This window comes from Oryx dammah, unplaced genomic scaffold, assembly GCF_014754425.2.
Source record: "Oryx dammah isolate SB20612 unplaced genomic scaffold, SCBI_Odam_1.1 HiC_scaffold_3, whole genome shotgun sequence".
NCBI lineage: Eukaryota > Metazoa > Chordata > Mammalia > Artiodactyla > Bovidae > Oryx > Oryx dammah.
This window is the reverse complement of record NW_024070187.1, coordinates 24,353,550-24,376,307: the sequence shown is the minus strand read 5'-3', so window position 1 is coordinate 24,376,307 and position 22,758 is coordinate 24,353,550. Positions and strand designations below refer to the sequence as shown.

The following is a 22,758-nucleotide window of genomic DNA, read 5'->3' as shown; positions in this document are numbered from 1 at the left end:
AGATGGGGGTTCAATCTCTGGGTTGGGAAAATCGCCAAGTTGTATCTGACTCTTTTGTCACTCCATGGACTATACCCGCCAGGCTTCTCTGTCCATGGGATTTCCCAAGCAACGATATTGGAGGGAGTTGCCATTCCCTTCTCCAGGGGATCTTCCCAACCCGGGAATCAAACCCACAGCTCCTGCACTGGCAGTCAGATTCTTTACTACTGAGCCACATGGAAGCCCTATACTCATTTAAAGTGGTATGAATAAGCACTGCTGCTGGGCTTGATTCTTTATGTCATATACTGCAACAAGTATGATGCACACGATGGGATGCCGGTCACATGCTAGACAGCTTTCATTCCTTTGAGATGTTTTATTCAATTATAGTTATAACTTTGTTGGCTGCAAGAATGAGTGATTTGTGTAATTATGACAATTCTTGCAGATGGCACAAAAGTGTTTTATTCTAACACTATCAGTGTATCATGATAATTTTCTAACTGGGAGGAGTAAAGTGTCTTGAGAAAAAAGCGTTTTATTTCCCACCAACATTTATTTTAAAGTTTTAAAACATATAAAATTTGAAGGACTTACATGGACTTCTGGCTCAATGTTATGTGCCAGCCTGGATGGGAGAGGGGTTTGGGGGAGAATGGGTATATGTACCTGTATGACTGAGTCTCTTTGCTCTTCATCTGAAACTATTATAAAATTGTTAATCAGCTATACTCCAATACAAAATAAAAAGTTTGAAAAAAAAGTTGGAAGACTTATATACCCATGTATCCTTCACCTAGATGCATCAATCATTAATATTTTGCATATTTGCTTTATCTCTATCTGCTCACTTTCTTTTATTGAACCAATTGAAAGTAAGTTGCAGACATCATGGCACTTTCCCCGTGAATATTTAAATTGAATATTTAAACTTGTATCTACTAAGAATAAAAATATCACCTACAGAACAATATCATTGTCCCACCTAAGAAAATTAACATCAACTATTATTAATTAATGATTGGATAGTATTAGCCAATGATGGAACTCTTTTTTAAATTCACATAAAGATACCGTACACACTAACAGGGGTTTATATTTCTCATATAACAAGCAATCGGGAGGCAGACAACTACACTGACAAAGTCCTGTCCAATGTCTATATAGTTCTTTTGGTCTTTTCCTCATGGTTACTACTTCAGAGTCCAAGAGAAATAGTCCAGCTGTAGGTCTCAGATTTTCATGTAAGCCATGAAGAAAGATGCTGGGATGGGATGAGCCAGGTCTGCCCTTTTTTATCAGGAAAGCAGACATTTTCTCAGAAAATCTTCTATCATATTTTCCCTCCTATCTCATTGGCCAAGACTGCAGCCAATGGCCATCGGCAGCAGCAAAGGAAGCTAGAAAAGGGTACTAGTATGATCATGATTGGGCTTCCCAGGTGGCTCAAGTGGTAAAAAATCTGCCTGCCAATGCAGGAGACACAGGTTCAATTCCTGGCTCGGGACGATCCCCTGGAGGAGGGTGCAGCAATCCTTTCCAGTATTCTTGCCTAGAGAATCCCATGGACAGAGGAGCATGGCAGGCTGCAGTTCGTGGGGTCGCAAAGAGTCGGACACGACTGAGTGATTGAGCATGCACACATGATTATAATTGGCTCCAACTAATTGTAATTTATTGCCTGGGGTTCTGTTAGCAAGAAGAAAGGAAAAATGATCTGTATTAACAGGTAATTAATCATGTCTCTCACAAGAAGTACCAAACAATGACAATTCCAGCAATCAGTTTTGTACAGTGTGTGCACAATATCACACCCCCTCCCCAGCTTCCCCTCTGTCTACTAGTTGCCCAACCGGACTTCACATCAAGGTTTACCTTTCATACACAGAGACTTGCCTCTTGTCTATTCAACATTATTTACTGGTGTAAACAAGATATGTCGCTTTGGTTTTAGGGAATAGAAACCCTTCTGGTTTCAGTTCAAGGCCTTTTTTTTTTTTTCCACGAAAAGGACAAAAAAAATTTTTTTAAGTGTTTTGTGTCTCAACTGTTAGGACAGGAAATGTGGGCAGGATATAAATCAGAAGATTTTTTTAAGTTAATTAATTAGACTGCTTCAGGTCTTATTTATGGCACATGGGATCTTTTAGCTGCAGCGTTTGAACTCTTAGTTGCAGTATGTGGGATTGAACCTGGGCACCGCCTGCATTGGGAGCTGGGAGTTTTAGCCACTGGACCACCAGGGAAATCCATGAGTCAAATGATTTTGACTCTATAACCCAAGACACAGTCAAAGGAGGAGTTAATTCTGTGCCTAGAACAGTCTTTCATGCCAGTAGGCAAGTTTGTCTTCCCTTCAGCAAAGATTAACTCACGGCAAGAAGGAGGCAAAGTGAATAGTTGAGATTTATTGTCTCCTTTCCTGCTCTGAAGAGTTAAAACTGGCTTCATCCACAGAGGCCACTGTCTTCCTTGTTGCAGCCAGCTAACACAAATGAATTCCTTCAGCAAACTCTTTTATTTGTGTTGCTTGTTCTTTGAATTGTAGCACAAGTTCTGAGTCATTTAACGAATCAGCGGAATAAACACATGTGTGTATTCAGCCTAGATCATAAACAATAAAAGGATCTGGGTTTGACCTGGACCTCTTCCCCACCTCCATCCCACCCTTTGGACCCATTAAAATATACAAATCTGCCTGTAAAAATAATAATGTGAATCTACAACATCCTCAACACTTCTGTAGTTTGCCAGCAGGACTAGCTGTCTACATACCAATGCCTGAGGTTCTTACCCAGGTTCTATGTCAATTCTTTTTCCACTTGGAATACTTTAATGAGTGCTCAACTAATAGATGTTCAACGGTCTGGAATATCTTACATTCTTTCTTTTGTCTTATCAGCTTAGTATTTCCATTCAGGACGTTTTACCTCTGTGCAAAGACAGGAGTAGAAGCTGATGAGTGGATCAAGATATTACGCTGGAAGCTGGTGAGTTATTCGTGTCTCTGAATGCCTAGTACTCCCAAATCACATGTTGACGATTTCAAACTTATTTCTATTGGAAGAGTCAGGGAACCCCTGAAAACCTACGGGAAGTCAACATGGAGGCTTGTGGAAGAGTCTACTCATTCTTCTCGAACATGCAAGGGTTGAAGAAAGGAGTAAAGACAGAAGAATGAGGCTGCACTGGGGTCTCACTGCCAGAGCCTAGCCTAGTGTCTATCAGACTTCGGATGTCTATCAGACTTCCTGTTAGTGTGTGGGTGGTCCAAGATGGCCTGGAGGAGGACGTGTGGTACCAGAAGGACAGATAGAGGAACGCTGACATAACTCTATAGTAGAAAATCCTTTTATATTGTCTGAGAAGGTGGACTTGCCAGAAAGACTTGGCTTAGTGTCCTGTATAATCGTTACTTTGTGCAGGTCAAGGACAAAAGGTATTTTAATTTATCTGCTTTCCATATACCTCCCGGGAGGAAGACAAAGTGCTTATAAGAACATTTTAGTCTTATGCAATTTTTGTGAGTGTGTGTTTGCAAGTTAGTGAGTTGTTAGCCAAGAACTTGTCAAAGCTTTCTCAAATTTCACATAAATACCACCTTGAATCCTTTGATGTTTTCAGCTATAGACAGTAATCTCCAATTTTCGAAATGAAATTAGCTTATATTTAGAATCTTACTGAATAGTCCTTTCTAAATACTAGGATTTTTGCTTTTGGTTGTCTTTTCAATTTTAGATCCAAAGAACTACAGCCCTCCTTTTGAGATAGTTCCAATGTATTTGATATTCAGTGGGGAAATACTTTGCCATATGCAGTCTTTGCTCGAATATGAATTATTTTTTATTGTTTCTGTTTCATAACTTTGACACATAATCATTATAGAAAATTTAAAGTAAAAACAGCAAATGAACATTTCAGATTTCTTCTTTTGCATATAACATTTAAAACAAAATTTCATCATTCTGTAGTATTCTTCATCTGCTCACTTAATATATCATGAACATTTTTCCATATCAATAAATTTAGATTTATATCTTCATTTTGATTCATTAAATAGTGTTGCTATTACTAAAAATGCTAGGCCAGTTCCCAATTTGTGCATGTTTTAGCAACTATAGTATTTCTCCTGAGAAAAAAACAGAAAACAAGAATAAAACCTGGGGAAGAGGGGATATGATAATTACTTGTTGTTGCATAGTTTTCTTACCAGTCAGCATTTCGTGTTTAATATTTGTTAAAAGCCAACGTTTATTATCTTAAAGTTGCTCAATAGTCCATTCAGGTGGCTGTGCTTTCTTACAGTCTCAGATAAGAAAACAGCTCGGTCAAGGGGATGGCGCAGTCCGATCTCGGTCCTTCATCTTTCAATAGGTCTCCCTCGTGAGGGAGACGCTGACGCAGGAGCAGGTGGAATGCTCCCAATGCTGGGCTCCACGGCACATTCACATGACCACTGACTGAGGGTTTTTCTGTAGAAACAAATCAAAAGCAGATGCAGATTTGGACCGTCCAGAAGACACCACATTTGCTGACTCATGGAAAACTGCTGCCCTTCAGGATGCTGCCATCCCCCTGAGACTAGCGAAGTGTCCTCGTTCTGAAGGGAATGGACGGGCCACTGCAACCAGGCGTGCTGGCTCTTAGAACACGCAGTAGGAGATGCCTCTGTAATCCCTCATTGTCGTCCCCAAGCTGGTTGACAATGGTTACCCCAAGTCCCACTCTGCATCATAGTCAGCTCATCTGAGTCCCAGATTGTGCTATTAACCAGGAAGGAAATGGCTATATATGTAGCCTGAAGCTTAAGACTGCTTCTTCAGAAAGTATATTGGGATAGCAGACGTCCAAGATTGGTGGGAGGGCAGTGTTTTTGCTTTTAATTTTTCCCCTCATTTATACAAAAAAAAAGCAATTTCCAAAACAAAAATGGAAAATATTTGTAATATTTATTTTCTCTTTGTAAACAGCTTAGATATCTACTGGGTCCTGTTTTCCCTTCTACTGATAAATCCGTGAGAACTAAATCTCCTGTGGGCTATGAGGCAGAATGATAAAGATAACAGGAGGTACAATCTTAAAAAATCATCTCTTTTAGTCATTTTGGGGGAAATGTTATAAAGAATGAGAAAACAAATAAAGGAAGAGTGATAAAGTCATAGGTAATTTCTAGTTTAATAATAATAATCATGATAATTATTATTGTAACAATGAGAGGACTTGTAAGCACTAAGTTCTTCATCTCACACTTCTCAAACAGCCTGAAAGAGACTAATCAAGCAGAGTGTGTTGTAACAATGCCTGCCAAAAAGTGAGCGGTAGCTACTGGCCCAAGAGAAATAAGATGTATCTTGCACTGCAAGGAGCAACCTACACCTTATTCAAGAGCAATTTCTTTTGCCTACTGAGGGAGCGACACTAATCCACATATGGAGTGTAATGATGTGTTTGTTACACAGCATTTTCAAGCCAGAATAAGGGGGTTGAAATTGGGAGATAAGATGCCATCATCCATAGCTCCTAAGTAGATTCTAACTCCGTCTAGAGTCTTTATTAATAATGCTTTAATAGGCTGAAGTTTGAAGGGAGATGAAAGTATAGGAAGAAACCAAATAAAAATGTTGTGGGGCAAAGCTATGACATTGCTCTTGCAGTCCAAAGGGCAACTTTGTTATTGAATACGTTTCTTCTGTTATTTGAACATCTAAGTCTCAAAAATTACATATGTTTCAACAAGGTTTTTAATGTATTTTGTAATGTTTGTATCATATGAGATAAAGCAAATGTCAAGTTAAAATGTATTGTGTCAAGTTTGCAAAATAAGAAGTTAGACATAAATGTTCACCGAGATGTAGTTTCATGTTTTGTTTTTTTAGATGCAGAAGTGTTTGTGTAGGTAGCATTGTTTTTATTTTTTGTAAAATATGTTATTTATATCCTTTGGTTGTATCAAAAAGAGCATGATTTTTCTGTGTCTGTAATATTTTGCTATTAAAGTGTTTTTAGTATCTAATTTAAAAGAAATACAATTGATTAATATCATAAATAGCAATGAAGAATCCACTTTGGTTAGACTACAAGTTACTAAGGATTGAAGGATTCAGAGTTGAAGAAATAGTCTCTGTCCTCAAGGAGTTTTTAGTTGAACATAGGCAAGATAAGAAATACATGCATAATAATGCATAAAAGTAAACGCGATAAATGCTGACAGTGAGGCAAAGCTAGATATGGGGTGTGCTTTAGCAGGACTGTTGCTGTTCTGTCACTAAGTTCTGTCCTACTCTTTGTGACCCCATGGACTGCAGCACGCCAGGCTTCCCTGTCCTTCACCAACTTCAGGAGCTTGCTCAAACTCTTGTCCATTGAGTTGGTGATGCCATCCAACCATCTCATCCTCTGTCATCCCCTTCTCCTCCTGCCTTCTATCTTTCCCAGCATCAGGGTCTTTTCCAATGAGTCAGCTCTTTGTATCAAGTGTTCAAAGTATTAGAGCTTGAGCTTTAGCATCAGTCCTTCCAATGAATATTCAGGATTGATTTCCTTTAGGATTCAGCATGGAGGAAATCTTTCTTTGGGAGGATTTTGACATGAAATAGGCAGTCTAACACACACTATGTAATTAGTGTGTGTTTACCTGCTCTCAACAGCCCTGGAAAGTGGTCGTGATTTCACCTCCTGAGAGAGCTCAGGAAAAGGGCCTTAAACAAAGGAGGATATTTCGTGCCAATGGCAGGCAAGTGGGGTTGTTTAAGATAATAGCTGTCTGTGACAAGCTCTGTCACTAACAGTACGTGCTCATTGTAAAGGAAGTACCTCAAGACCCAGCCGAAGTATCAGCAGTTGTTCTCAGAATTCCTCCGGGGAAAATCTTGCCCCACAGAAGCACTGTTGTCTCTGGATGAGGGGAGCCCCCCTCAACAATGGGAATGGCTGTAACTGCCTCCAGGGAAACCTGCCCTTATTTCAGGGCTGCTGGGCAGAACGCTCAGTGCTCAGAGCCCTCTCATCCAGCCAGGCGGCACCCACAAGTGGGCTCTTTGATCCTCTCCTCTCACTCACGCTGGGAGTGCAGCTTAGGGAGTTACACTGTCAGTTTCAGAAAAGAGCAGGAGAATTATTACAGGGTGAATATAAATTCTGCTCCCCTCCTCTATTGCTACTTCAGGTCAACTGCAGCAAACCTTTATTTCTGCCCATCTTTCCAGCCACATCCAGCCTTACACACTGCTTACCATGGATTCAGGAGTTTAAGTTATCTGTGGAAATGGGCCAGATGTTTTTTTTCTTTTTATATTTACGATCACTGGGATTTTGTAAAATCTAGTTAAGTTACTAGAAAACTGAAGAAACAAATACAACTATCACAATCCCATTTTTTAAGTTAAATAGACTTGGGACTTCCCAGATGGTCCAGTGGCTAAGACTCTGAGCTCCCAATGCAGGCGGCCCAGGTTCAATCCCTGATCAGGGAACTAGATCCTACATGTTGCAACTAAGATGGAAGATTCTGTGGGCCGCACCTAAGACCCAGTGCAGCCAAATAAATCGATATTTAAAAAAATTCAATAGACATAGTATACCTGCTGTTTTTTTATACCCTTAACTCTCAACTTCTGTAACTTGTCATGTACTAACAAACACAACAGCCCAGTCTGTGGACTACATTTCAAGTAGCTCTGGCTAGTGGACTGCCAAGTAAAACAGACCAGAGCCTTCTTGAGGAAGAATTCATCTTGATGTTGCTACGAATGTGCTTAATAACATCTACAGCCCCTTGAATTTATATAGAAGAGGTTATCCTCCATAACATGTGTGGGTCTCATTCAAGCAGTTGAAAGACCTTAAGAGCAAACCTGGAGTTTCCATGGAGAAGAAATTCCCCCTTTAGATGGCGGGCTCAGCTCCTGCCTGAGATTTTCCAGCTTTCTGGCCTGCCCTACAGATTTGAGGTTTGCCAATTTCTAAAATCATGAAACCAGTTCCTTGAAATTAATCTAGTTCATATATATCCTACTGGTTGTTTCTTTGGTGAACCCTGAGTGATACAACTTCCTTTCCCAAATACCTCATCATTTTATTATATATTGTATTGTTTGCTAAAATATTTCATTATTTTTGAATAGTTAAAAATTTAAGAAGTGCAATAAAGTTTACAGTGAAAAGGGTCATTCCTGGGATCTGTTCCCCAAGTATCCAGTTCCACTTCATGGAGGTTATCGATGACATCCCATTCTGTGGATCTCCATGGACACCATCATATCAATACAAGCAAGTACCAACATGCACACGTATTTTTTCTTCCTATAATAAATTGCAGCACTGAAGTTTCACTGAACACTATTTTTCATTGGACATTATGTTTTGGAGATCATTCCATCTCAGTACCTAATGTCTTCATTCTTTTTTTCCATTGAGCCAATGTAGAAATTTCTCTAACCAATCCTCTATATTAGAGTGAACATACAATTTATCTAAAGTAGGACACTTGAGAGTTGAAAGGAGCACTTAATGATTACACGAAGATCAGCAGGTATAAACTGAAATTGTTAAAAAAAAAAAGAAGTCACCTTATCTGATAGATACTTCAGCTGTTTCTAATCCTTTGATGTTACTAAATTGCAATGAATATACTTGTAACTATACACTTTTCAGACATCCCCGTGGACTGGCAACATAAATATCCAGAAGTGGGATTGGGGGCTTTTGTGTCAACTTCACCAGTCATGAGGTGCCCAAATGAAACATTTTGTGCCTGTGGGTTCTGTTTCTTTGGAGAATCTTAATACAATGTGTCAAATATGCACATTTGAGCTTGGTATAGATTGCCAAATTGTGCGAATTAAAAGGGTATAACAATTCACATTTCTGTCAGTGGGGAATAAAAAATGTGCTTTTTGAATCTTTCCTCATTGACTTATGATGTCATTCTTACAATTTTTTATGTCTTATATGTATGTACAAAAGTCTGTTTCTGGGTTATTCTGTTCTACTGATCTGTCTAGTCATACATCTGATGTAGATTTATACTATCTTTAAAAATAATCTAGTTTTATATTACCTTTTCAAAAATTCCTTAGGAGTTTTACCTTCCAGATGAACTATAGGATAATTGTAGAATCTATTATACCTCTTAAAATGGAAATTTTAATAGCAGTACTATTCACTATGCAAAGGCTAAGTGTCTCCATCCATTAGTTCTCTCTCCTGCGGAGGTGTGTATGCACATTGTGTGTGTGTGTATAAAATATACAATATAGAGATAAATAAAATCACAATCTTGGTCACCTCATTTATAAAAGACTTTCTTGTTTCATGCATCACTGCACTGGCAAAAACTTCCTGGACACAATTAAATAAAAACTGGGATAATGGGAATTCTAGATTTTTATCGATGTATCTAATGCTTCATTAGGTTGTAACACCTAACTATTTATAGCTTGCTGCAGGTAAAACATTTCTCTTGTCCTTATTTCTTTGTAAAGACTGTTGTCCTTGCTAGATTTTAATGCCTCATCCTGTGTTTTCTATAGCATCCTGTGCACAGCTTCATCGCAACACTTCCTATGCCTGTTTTGTTTACTCAGCTGTACATTCTTTAACGACAGGTACCACAATTTAGTCTCTTATTTGTAGAGGATGGGAGGAGAGTGGGAGGGAAGTAGGGAAGGAGGGAGAAAGGAAGGAGGCAGGGCCAGTGCCTAGCCACTCACCGCACAACTTGAAGGATTGCATTCACTCATATGCCATGTAAAATGCATCCTTGGAGAACAGAAATATGACGTACACGTGTGCGGCTTAGAATTCTGCAATGTGGTACTTCTAGTGAACAGCACACATTTGCTACTCAATGCCAGGTACCAGTGATGAACTCTGACTGTCAAAGAACCCAGGAGGAAATTAAAGGCTTGAATGATAGACTGCATTCCTAAAAATGAAAAGCACATGCTAGAACTGTGATACCAATTACACAGAGATTAAATTAGGCTCCTGGATGAGGTTTATTTTCCAACTGACAACTTATATAAGGTAAAACAGTCTCCAAACTAGACAAGAAACACTTACTTATGTGGTTGAAAGAGTGAATTAAATTACAGAGTTTAAACATCTGAAAACAGTCTGGGGGCTGGGGGCGGGGAACCTACGTAGTGCTCAAATTGTACTTTTAAAAATACTATTTTATTTATCCTCACGTATGAAAAAACGGATATACTACCATGCATACATACATACCAATATTGGAAACAGAATTCAATGAATCACACCTAAATTTTACAAAGACTAAACAAACATTAAAAAAAACACTGATTGGTTATAGAAAGCAGAGTGGAAGAAAAAACCATTAGCTATCATCTTCATTTCCATTAAAGAGCAGCACCCTCTAAGAAGAAACAAATTCGTTAGTAAGACTCACCTACAGTGCACAACAATATATACACATGAAAGTTAGTGATTGTACTCGTTTCATTCACTTTTCCTAAGCCACTTTATCTTCCTCACACTCAATGCAAAGAAAATAATATGAAGAAAAATATGTCCTCATTATTCACAATAAAAAGAGTCTGCCTCATTCTGCAGGCCTGGCATATGGTATAAAAGGGAGCGTTTCATGGCTCAAGGGGATCAAAGTATCATTTTGATTCTGAGCCACCAAACAGGATCTCATGAGTATTTGGTGACTGGACTAACTCCACGGGAGCTGTGATAGACTGAACCATTTCTGTGGTATCCCCAGATCTCACTAAATAAGAAACAGCCCTACACAAAAAAAGATAATCATCAACCTGTCCATAAATTCTATCTGTAAGGCTCTTTTTCTAGAGTAAAGTGGAAAAAGGGGGTCCTTGAGTACATGGATACAAGTGTCACTGTGGCCTAAAGATTGCTGGATTGATATTGTGTCTGATATGATGAAGAAAATTCCAGATTAAGAAACTTCCACAACTTGTCTCAATTCTTCAAATAATGGAGCAAGTTCCTTTTCCAGGCTGACAATTAGTCCTAAAGCAAAGAGATTAAGAAATTTGAACATTAGAAAAATGCTCATCAAAATTTATATACTAAAAGTAAATGAGACAGTTCATTTTCCATAACTACACTTAAAATACTGTGATTCTGAACAAAGTAATTGAAAACACACAGTTATTATGAAGAAGACCTTTTCCTGACCCAATTTTAATGAACTTTATCAAAAAACAGATAGATAGCAAAGGAATAATCAGATACTTATTATATAAATTCAGTAAAGCTAAGGCACAAATGGATATTTCAAAGGCAAAAATGTTTTAAAGATGCCTCACAGGACTATAAAACACACACTGAAAGAAGCAAGCTAATCTAGAAATCAGCACATCCAGCTTGTTAGTTTCCTAGGGTACAAGGCTATATATCTTAAATACTGCTTGTTTTTTGCTCAACTAAAGATTTTCTTGTCTCACACAGCATTCAAAGCACCTGGGATTCACAAGGAAATGTTCTACATACTAGAATACAATTCTGGAGATTATCATAATTTATAACAACTGATGATTTTATAGTATGATAGTGATTTACCACAACTGAGGTTTAAAATATTTAAAATACCGACACCACTACTATCCTATACAAAGAGTTTTCACATACAGTATTTTACGGCTTGAAAACATTTAGAAATGAAATGTTTCATTAAATCTAAACCCCACATTTTAAACATGAGCAATCTAAATACAGGCTTCAGTGACACATTTGGAAACAAAACTGGCTCAAATATCTTGGAAAGAAAAAAACAGAACAGAAAAGTAAAGCAGTTCTAACAGTGGTGAAATCTGGAGACAGGCCTTTAAAAAATTCCCCTTAAACTAAAACAGAGTAAAAAAGAAAACTGTAATTCAACTGAATACTGTTATGATTTCACACAAAAATAGCCAGTGAAGACCACTGGATATAATGAGATCTTACAATGCTCTCTAGAAAGTACAGCTTCCAAGTGTTTGCCCTCTTCTTCCACTTTGAAAAAGAATTGAGTATATTCATCCTAGTCACACTCTTTAAATTCCCAAACACATTTACCTTGCCCACTATTGTTCAAAATTTTATAGATTGGTCCTTATGGAACTGAATTCATCTGTGATCATTTTTATGTTTTGTTTGGTTATTTTCTCCACTGTTTTTTTTTTTTTTTGCTTTCTGAAACTGTTGTAATGTGAGCAAGATACTGCATTAAAGAGGTGAAAATAACATTTAATTTTCCTTTCTATCGTAAATGATCACTTATCTATACATCATCTCATCTGAACTAAAAAAATAATAGGATAAGATCAAGAAAGCAGTTCTTAGCTCCATTATACAGATATAAACAATATAATATTTATTTATATTATATAAACAATTGTTTATAATATATAAACAATTCAGAGAAGTTATATTTCCAGAAAACTAGGAATAGATGGTACTGTTGGGCCATGCATTAAGGTTTTCTTACTCTAAATCTGTATTCATATCATATTAGACTGTTCAGATCCGGTATTATAAAGATTAAAAGCTGTATTTAAGGTAATTAAAACATACCTGTATTAGCACTGCTGCTGGCTATGAAACTCACTACCAAAGGTAAACGATTGAATTGAACCACCTAAAAAGAGAACAAGATCTAAAGTATAATGTTATACAGTGTTATATAACTAATGTTATATAATGAAAAGGTGGTATAATTCAAATCAAATATCTTAATCTTTCTAAAAACTTTAAATGTGTAAGATACTAGCTTGACATCATGGTATTATGTCATGAAAGGTGAAAGAGCTGAAAATAAGTATTTCCGTAAAACAAACTTACTAATTATCTCTTAGAGACATTAATATCACTTAGTCTGGAAAGTTTCTAAGGTGGGACTGTGTCTTCCTCATCTTTTTTTATCTTCTAAAGCCCTGCAAAGTGTCAATTACATAGTAGGGGCTCAATAAATATTTGATAATTAAGGAGCTAAAGGCATTATTTCTCAGTCATTCAAGTGGTTATAACGTCTCAATCTTTTGCCTCCTCTGTACCACTATAATTTAAATTAACTTACATTTAACTTAAAATCAGCTATCTTTTTAAAAAATTTAGCTTCAACCTAACCTTTACTGACTAAATTAAAGGTCAGATGAGCTGGTTATCTTCTGCCTAATAGATACTAAAATACGTAACTTTAAAATAAAAAATAACACATATGTATCATTGGTAGTGCCTGACTTACACCCTGGGAAGCTCTGCTCTGTAGAAAGCAGTGTGTGCTCAATTGCTCAATACTGGAGTGAGTTGCCATGTCCTACTCCAGGGAATCTTCCCGACCCAGGAACTGAAACAGTGTCTCTCGTGTCTCCTGCACTGGCAGGCAGATTCTTTACTACTGTGAAGAAGTTACTGATGTATTCTAAAGAAAATACAGCTGGCGATCAAGAGATCTGTAGCAACTAATTTCTCTCCCATAAATAATAACCTCATTTATTTTATATATTTATATATTTCAAGCCAAAAGATGGGATTAGTAGCAATAACAAATGTAAATAACTATCATTCAACTTTCAAGGAAAATCCTGTATCTGTCACAACAACAACCCTGTGTCATTTGAGAAATCACAGTTGTTAAATAAGCTAAGGGCACCATCTACTGGAGGTATTAATAACCGTGACCTGACTTACCCTTTTCCGGATAACATATATTTTACTATTTAATCTTTTAATCTAATTGTTCATATTAATTCCTGAAGTAAAATGTGAAAAAAAATCACTACAGTTTAACATAACCAATTTGAAGGTTAAGATGTTAAAATTCCATCACTTTGGAAACCAAAATTTAGAATGATAAAAACAAACTATTCTACAAAGAAGAGAGAATAATAGTTGAAATCATCAGCAAACCATTTGATAATTATGAACTTACCTGGTAGGTGTTATAGTAACAGATGATACTTTTATTTTTTGAAAGTCCGAGTTTGCTCCCTTGGTCTGTTGCAAGGGCAAAAGTTGATAAGAAACCAGGTCTCAAAGCATGCTCTGGAGCATTATCATTGGCCACTGGAAATACAAGTGATTTAAGTAAAAATTATGTAGGATATATAGTGGGAAGAGATTTAGAGTAGTTTTTTTAAAAAAACAAAAACATAAACGTGTAGGAAAAAAAAAAAGCACAAGAGTTACGCTTCACAACACTGAATTTCATAATACTAATTGGGTCTCATCAGTTTAGGTGAGAAAAACCATTCAATCACAACTAAGGGAATAAATACTGGTTCTCACAATTTTTCAAAAAATTTCAAATGAATACTAACTGTCTCTATCTTCTTAATATCTAACTTAAAACAGGTTATGATTATCAGTACAATTAAGTTGAATATTCTGGTTAACTATGAGCTAAGTGAGAATACTGGAAAAAAGCTTCAAAAACCTTTGCTCTTACAAAACCCACAGAAGCATCATTTGTAGATGATGATAATTCTACACCTGGCCACTGATTTAAGTTTTTTACACTCACTGAAAGGTCTATGTGGAGTTGGTTGTACCATAAGTGCTGAGCTTAAGGTTTTAACACAGAGATCCTCAAAAAGAACACTGGAGCTGGAAAATCTGAGATTATTTTGTTCAAAGTCCTCATTATGGAACTGAGAAAAGGAAGTGATTTGCCCATGGCTACCTATGTTCTGTGCTGGGTTAGGAAGCACACTGGATCACACATCAGAAGATGACGGGTTCTATGACCATCTCGTCACTGACTCATGAGCAACTTGGAGCTGACAATGTACTCTTTGCACTTGACCATGTTCATTAATAAAATGAAAGAACTACATTAGCTAACTTCTAAACTTTGATTGAATTCTAAAGTCTGAAATTATCTGACATATATGATAACCTCAGGTGGAGAATATATTCTAAACAAAATATGCAGAACATTATTTAACTTTTCTGTCATATCACATATACTTAAAAAAAAAAAAAGAGCTAAACCCTTAGGCAAAAAGAAACCTTTTCTTTCCTTTTTTTTAGGTTAACCAACTTTTCTTTAAGCAAAAATTCTTGCTAGATTCTGGTTAACTAAAGTAACTGTGAAGTTAAAAGTTTTTCAAAATCTTATTTCCAATAAGGAAGAACAAGAAAGAGTAAACAAAACAATAAATTTATGTTAATTCAAATGTATGGCTGTTTATCCTAAAACCACCAGCAATACTGATGAAAAATGTATGCTGGGGGAGTCCGTGGGTATAGTATGTCTAGCTGCATATATGCTCATTCTCATGATTCAGATTTACTAATCGTTTACATTATACATAAAATGTCTTTAATGGGAAACTGGGCCTTCAATAAATCCTTACTTAAACTCTGCATCCTATCATGAAATAGTTGATATATAATAAGATTCCAACCCACAATCTGAATGTACTGAAATGGGTTATTTTTTGCTTGCTTTCTGTATTACTCAGATATAAATACATTTTTATTCAAAAGCAGACATGATACTGACATGTAATTGCGGCATTTACCTTTGATGACAGGCACTCCATCTCTATCTGACACAACAATAGCATGGAGCCCCTCGACACTGGAAAGAAAAAGTTAATGTATTATAAAACAGTCTCAAAATATGTACCTTCACAATCATGATAATTCTCATATATATTTCTGAAAAGCCATGAGAACTCAATCACTGATATAAGCTCCTACAACATGTTTGCAAAACTCTTCCACCATAAGAAGCAAAGAAGAGACCCAGTTGCTGCCTTCACACAACGTGCAATCTAAAAGGAGAGTGGCTATCATTCAGATTACCTCACACAAATCTAACACTACAACTGTGAGAACTGCCATTAAGAGATGCGTGGGGCTACGAGAGAGCTTATAAAAGGAGGGGTAGATTCAGATAGATGGGTCAGGGAGGGCTTCCTGGAGGAAGTGGTACCTCAGCTGAGACGTTATGGTAATAAGAAAAGTGGAGTGGGGAGATCACTGTAAGCTGAGAGAACAGGACAGAAAGAATGGAGGCCCCCGTGGTGGATTCTTGTCAATGTATGGCAAAACCAATACAGAATTGTAAAGTAAAATAAAAAATAAATTAAAAAAAAAAAAAGGAGAAAAAAAAAAAGAATGGAGGTCACAGGGCAATCCTCTCAACCACGCCTACACAAGAAGTAAACAGAATGGTCAAGACCACAGCTCTGAAGTAAGAAAGACCTGAGTTCCTGTTCAGGCTCTGGTGTTTACTGTTTATGCTACCTTGCATCAGTTACAAAACCTTGCTAAGCCTCAGTTAATATGAAAATGGGAATACTTGTACTCATTTGTGTGTGTAAGTCATTTCAGTTGTGTTCAACTCTCTGTGATCCCATGGACTGTAGCCCGCCAGGCTCCTCTGTCCATGGGATTCTCCAGGCAAGAATACTGGAGTGGGTTCCCACGCCCTCCTCCAGGGGATCTTCCCGACCCAGGGTCTCCTGCATTGCAGGCGGATTCTTTACTGCTGAGCCTTTGGCTACTGTGAAATTTAATACAATGATGCATGCAAAGTAGAAGGTGGCTGGTAGACAATATTAAAAAATATGAATTAATATCAATGTTGTCATCTGTACACACTGAGAATAACATAATTTGTCCCTGCAATTTAAATATGAAATTATTAGTGAGAATTCCTAGAGCCCCCAAACGTTAAAAATTATAATGGGGAAACACTCAAATCATCATCATTTATACTGGGCTTCCACATAGTGCAGTGGTAAAGAATCTGCCTGTTAATGCAGGAGACATTGCCACAGTCACCCCAATCTTTAGCAACCACTTCCCAGATCGGTCAGCAGCCATCAATACTGAGACAAGATCCTCCACCAGCAATAACATTAAGATGCATTAAAGGCTCAGATGAGGGTGAGCACTTTTTAGCAACAAGGTATTTTTTACCTAACAATGTACACTGTTTTTTTAGACATCGTGTTATTACACACTTAACAAACTACAGTAGAGTGTAAATATAACTTTTATATGCAACGGGAAACAGGAAAAGTTGTGACTCGCTTTATCTCAATATTCACTTTACTGCAGTGGCCTGGAACCAAGCCCACAAGCTCTCTGCGGAACGCCTGTATCTTAAAATATCTGCACACCGCAATGTTTGCTGTTCCTACTATATCCCCAAATAAATGGATGGTTGTTATTAGCTTAGGAAAGAGAAGTATTAGCTTAATATTTTAGCTTAGGAATGAGAAGTATCACTATTAACTTAATGTGCAGGTGCATAGAGTATCTCTGACGGTAACAGTGGGTGTCTCTGAGACAGGAATCGTGTGGCTGGACGACAGGGTTAAGAAACTCCTCACTCTGTGTCCTTCAATTAACTTTTGCATCTTGAACTTTATAAATATATTGCCTACTCAAAACATGGCAGTGTTAGTCGCAAAGTTGTATCCAACTTTCTGTGACTCCATGGGCTGTAGCCATGGAGTGGGTAGGCATTTCCTTCTCCAAAGGATCTTTCTGACCCAGGGATTGAACCTGAGTCTCCTGCATTGCAAAAAATTGTCGATCACTATACTGTGTACCCCCATGTAGATGCAGCAATTAGGTCTTAAAAGCAGTATGAAAAATAAAGGCAAGTTCCTAGGTTTTTTAACCCAGTAAACTGCTAATGAAAGAACTCTATAAAGTGGCAAGAAAGTGGGTTCTAGCCCTTCACCATTCACCAGCTGTTTAATTTGAGACAAGTCATGTAACTTCTCTAGGGATCACGTTGTTTATCTGCAAACTCAAACCGTATCACTTGTGCTACCTAAGATTATGTTAGCCATTTGAAAGTGCGAAATAACAGCAGAACATAGTATTAGTCTATACGAAACAAAATACGTTAAGCAGAATTTATTTAATAACAAACTAGTAATTTTTTACCTCGGTAATTTTTTATACAGGAATCGTTTTAGATCCTGAAAGAGAGTACAAAAATTTTATTATAATAATATGCCTGGTACTGGTTCTCTAGACACTGTCCTATCCAAATCTCAGGTACCTTAACTATTCATTCACAACCATTCTTGCTTTTGCTGCTTTAAGGAGTGGTGTAACTTGCAACTAATCTTTGTTTCTAAGTCTCAGTTGCATTATTTGCTGAGTAAGCATAATTAAAGAACCTACATTATAAGACTGTTACTAAAGTTTATCAAAAACACTCATGTCAAGTGATTAGCATATCCAGCAGTGGAAACACATATACATATTAGCTATAGTATTAGATCATACTTCTCATACTACTGTACATCTTGTTGCTAACTTTGCATTCACTTCAGAATATATTATGAATATTTTTCCACACCCACAGACTTTTTAACGTCACTTTAAGATCCTAGGTAAGTTGACTAACTTCGTGAAACTCAGTTTTCTTACATGACTAAAGACAAATGACAAAGTGTGTCAAGCATTTAGCATGGAACATAATTATGACTTAAAAAAAATTATAAGACTACTTTGTCTTACTATACTTTCTCATCTGGGGAATTTCATTGCTACCTGGGGACAGTCCAGGTAGCAATCATGAGTTCTACATAGGTAAATCAGATACATGTTCTTTTGACCCTCTAATTCCTACTACTCTCCAAACCTGAACGTTCATTTTATTTCATGCTATCACCTCCAGCTTACCTTTGCTCTCATCTTAAACACAAAATCACAAAACTCATCACTTTTCATCCAAAATCTAGATTTCCTCAATCTCTTCCTGTGTCCACTAATGGCACTACTGTTCCCTGTTACTTAGCTTTGAAACGTAAGGTAATATAATAACCCTAAACTCACATGTGTCACTTTAAAAACCACTTGTGAAGTCAAGTATTTTTAAACTGATGTTCTCCTCTCCTTTTCGGATGACATTACAATTTAGGTTCATTTTAATATTTATGACTTACACCAGCCTCCCAATTGGTGTGATGGTCTACCACTTCTATCTCACACATTTCTACACAAAGCCAATAATCATATAATTCTCCTTCTCTAAATGGACAACTGCAGTGACTCTCAACCCTGGCTATGGACAACACTTGCAGAGCATAAAAAGAACTCTGACGTCTGTATTGGAAATGCTCCCCAGAGGATTCCCCATGCAGCCAAGATCAAGAACCAATGTTTGAATGGCTCTCCACTGTTTACCGAATTATGTACAAATCCTGTAGATATCTGAGGCTCTCTACAATACGGATGGGCTACAACACATTTTATAGTCCTGCTTCCTACCACTCCCTCATACACTTCCTCAGCTCCAGACGAAATGGGCTATTCACAGCTCTGCAACACACTTCTTTCTGTTTCCTATCTTTAACTTTGCTCATGCTTTCATTCTAACTATTAATAGTAATACCCTCTGGATCTTACTTAAAAAAAAAATGCTACTCATCAATTAGAGCTAATCTCAACCACCAAATACTCCAAACAGGCTCCCCTGATAAAGACAAACTGATGTAATCCCTCTCTTCTCTGAATTTTCACACAATAATGTATGCGTATCTATGATCACTTGCCTATTGTACTTTTTTTTTTAACCTTTAAAAATCCTTAAGGAGAGAAATTATACCTTAGTTATCTTTATTTCTCCCACAGCCCTTATTAGAACAATCTTTTCAAGGGAGATGCTCAAAAGAATTCAGTGATTTGATTAAGCCTGGAGAATAAGGCCTCAAAAATATACTGGAAGACACCCAAAAATGGAGTGATAAATACAAAAAAAGTTGCTAAATGTTGAAACACATAATCCTGCAACCTAAAAGAAAAATCAGATTCATATTGTTGAATAATCATTTAGTGTAGTTAAGAACATGGATTCTGGAGTCTGCCTGGGTTGGTATCCTGACTCAGCAACAAACTAGCTGTGTAATCTGAGGAAGTTACTCGATCTTTCTGTGACTTAGCATCTTCATCTATAAACACAGTGATAATAATAACAGTGCATATCTCATGAAAGTTATTGCAATAATTAAATGAGTATCTGTTCAATGTTCCAAAGAATATTTAGCGTATATATAAGCAAAATGTGTGTGTGTGTGTGTTAGTTGCTTAGTGGTGTCTGACTCTTTGCAACCCCATAGACTGCAACCCATCAGGTCCCTCTGTCCATGGGATTCTCTGGGCAAGAACACTGGAATGGGCTGCCATTTCCTTCTCCAAAAGGAATTATAGAAAGAAAGTGAAGTCGCTCAGTCGTGTCTGACTCTTTGTGACCCCATGGACTGTAGCCTACCAGGCTCCCCCATCCATGGAATTTTCCAGGCAAGAGTACTAGCGTGGGTTGCCATTTCCTTCTTCAATATAAGCAAAATAACAGTATGTAAAATATAAACAAATATAAACATTAATAATATTAATTCCCTGTTGTTTCCAGAAACTAGTACAATAAAGTTTCCTAAATTTAGAATTTTAATTGTATTGCTGTGTTAAAAAGGCAATGGTTATAAATCATGTGAAATTGCTACAGTGAACCCAAAGAGACTTAACTAGAAAAGGATTCAGAGCGGCAAACCATCATTTAGAAACTGAAATGGTAAATATGCAGAACCTGTCTTATGCCCGCAGAACTGGGGCGTGGGAAAAATAAAACTGTCTCAACCTCAGGCACCTTTAGTGTCTTCCACCCTCATTCCAGGCAGAAACTCAGGGCCCCGAAAATTACTCCTATTAGTCACTGACTTCAGATCCTAGACAACGTAATTGGAGGGAAACGGTAAAACGAAACAAATTTGTATTTGGGAAGCGCTATCGCTCCCCACCCAGTAGTCTCAATCTACTCTCCACTCTCTCCTTCCTCTTTTATGGGGGTGTTAACTCACATCCGCCATGATGAACCCCTTTCTCCCGCAGGATCAATCTCCACGCCTGAAAGAGAAACTCTGGGTGACTCTCCCCTCAAGACTTCCTCTCCCTCCCCACCCCCAACCTAATAAGCCGTGTCAGCTCTCCGCTGGGTCAGGCAAGGATCCACGGCTCCAGGGCTCCAGCCAAGGAGGCTGATTGGAGTCGGAATTCCCAAATACTCAGGCGGGTAACCGAGATGCCTGACAGCCCACTACCCCCCAAAATCCAAGCCCAACGGGAAGCGAAAGCGGCGTCTTCTCTTCCGTCTCACCACCCGCGCCACTTGCGGCCTATGGCACCGGGCAAAGTGGCTGCAGTTACCTGGGTTTCTGGGTTGCCTGTTTCTCTGAACTGCCACTTCAGGGACAACTTCTGAGACAGGTTCCTCTAAAAGCCGCAGTCACATGATTTGTGACCTCTTCTGTGCTCCAGGAAGCACTTCTCAAGACTCCGACGCTAGGTGACTCGGGATTTCCGGGGCGGTACTTCGACAAGGGAGGGCGCATTTGCGCGATAAGCCCCGGTCCACTCACCGCGGGTGCATTTTGCCTCTGTGAGTTTAGGCTGTCCCAGACCTCTGCACTTGAATAGAGATTGCTTTGCTTTGAGATCCTGGAACCCTGAAGATTCCCAGAAAACGCAAGCAAGAAAAACGTATTTGTTTGAGGAGGATACATAAATTTCATTATTTTTTTCTTGTGGTCCGTTATCTTAAAACCTCTTCTTGTAGATGAATACATTTAAAGGGGGGTGGTGTTACATACTGAACAGCAAGCCCCAGGTCCGTCCGTCTCTGATCGTAATTTATTAATCTTTTGGCTTCCCGTGGGAGCTACCCTCGTACTGTGACTTGTCTGGATTGAATCAAGGATCCTTGAGCTTTCTGGAGATCTCCTTTGTGTGTACATCAAGCTTTTACATATGCAGACATAGAGCAACCTTCTTTCATTGGCTCTTTATTCAGAAGACCGTACTTTAAAAAAAATTTTAAATTTATTTTAATTGGAGGCTAATTACTTTACAATACTATATTGGTTTTACCATACATCAACATGAATCCACCACTGGTGTACACGTGTTCCCAATCCTGAAACCGCCCCCCCCCCCCCACTCTACGTACTATATCTCTGGGTCATCCCAGCGCACCAGCCCCAAGCATCCTGTATCCTGCATTGAACCTAGACTGGTGATTCGTTTCTTATATGATATTATACATGTTTCAATGCCATTCTCCCAAATCATCCCACCCTCTCCCTCTCCCACAGAGTCCAAAAGACTGTTCTATATATCTGTGTCTCTTTTGCTGTCTCACATACAGGATTATCATTACCATCTTTCTAAATTCCATATATATGCGTTCATATACTGTATTGGTGTTTTCTTTCTGGCTTACTACACTCTATAATCGGCTCCAGTTTCATCCACCTCATTAGAACTGATTCAAATGTATTCTTTTTAATGGGTGAGTAATATTCCATTGTGTATATGTACCACAGCTTTCTTATCCATTTATCTGCTGATGGACATCTAGGTTGCTTCCATGTCCTGGCTCTTATAAACAGTGCTGCAATGAACGTTGGGGTTACACGTGTGAAGAAGACTGTACTTTTAAGGACTGTCTATAATTTTTTATTTGGTGCATTGCTTGTGTGCACGTTGAAGGAAAACCTACAGTAAGTGGTAGGAAAATGAGGTCTAGGGGAACTTCTTTTCCACAGATCATCAAGTTCAGTTCAGTTGCTTAGTCCTGTCCCAGTCTTTGTGACCCCATGGACTTCAGCACGCCAGGCTTCCCTGTCCACCAATTCCCAGAACTTGCTCAAACTCCTGTCCATTGAGTCGGTGATGCCATCCAACCATCGCATCCTGTGTCATCCCCTTCTCCTCCTGCCTTCAGTCTTCCCCAGCATCAAGTCTTAATAAGTCACCTTCACATCAGGTGGC

General features: G+C 38.0%; 2 protein-coding genes across 3 annotated transcripts in view; one reads left to right on the top strand and one right to left on the bottom strand.

Annotated features, from left to right (window-relative positions):
- DAPP1 (dual adaptor of phosphotyrosine and 3-phosphoinositides 1) overlaps positions 1-6,006 on the top strand; it is a 56,133-nt gene extending 50,127 nt beyond the window's left edge. The window contains exons 8-9 of one of the 2 annotated variants that reach the window (XM_040237795.1): positions 2,888-2,975; positions 4,464-6,006. In XM_040237795.1, the coding sequence (XP_040093729.1) occupies positions 2,888-2,975; positions 4,464-4,520 (145 nt within the window). In that variant the 3' untranslated portion in view covers positions 4,521-6,006. Of the gene's footprint in view, positions 1-2,887; positions 2,976-4,290 lie in introns of both variants that reach the window. The other variant, XM_040237794.1, reaches the window with a different exon arrangement.
- A 3,953-nt stretch (positions 6,007-9,959) lies between these two features.
- Positions 9,960-21,258, bottom strand: LAMTOR3 (late endosomal/lysosomal adaptor, MAPK and MTOR activator 3). The gene is made up of 7 exons (XM_040237796.1): positions 21,136-21,258; positions 20,790-20,835; positions 17,869-17,903; positions 15,480-15,538; positions 13,886-14,019; positions 12,529-12,592; positions 9,960-10,983 (listed from the first exon to the last, which is right to left on the bottom strand). The coding sequence occupies exons 2-7, from the start codon at positions 20,796-20,798 to the stop codon at positions 10,910-10,912; spliced, it is 375 nt and encodes a 124-aa protein (XP_040093730.1). The 5' UTR covers positions 20,799-20,835; positions 21,136-21,258; the 3' UTR covers positions 9,960-10,909.
- Between the last annotated feature and the right edge of the window lie 1,500 nt (positions 21,259-22,758).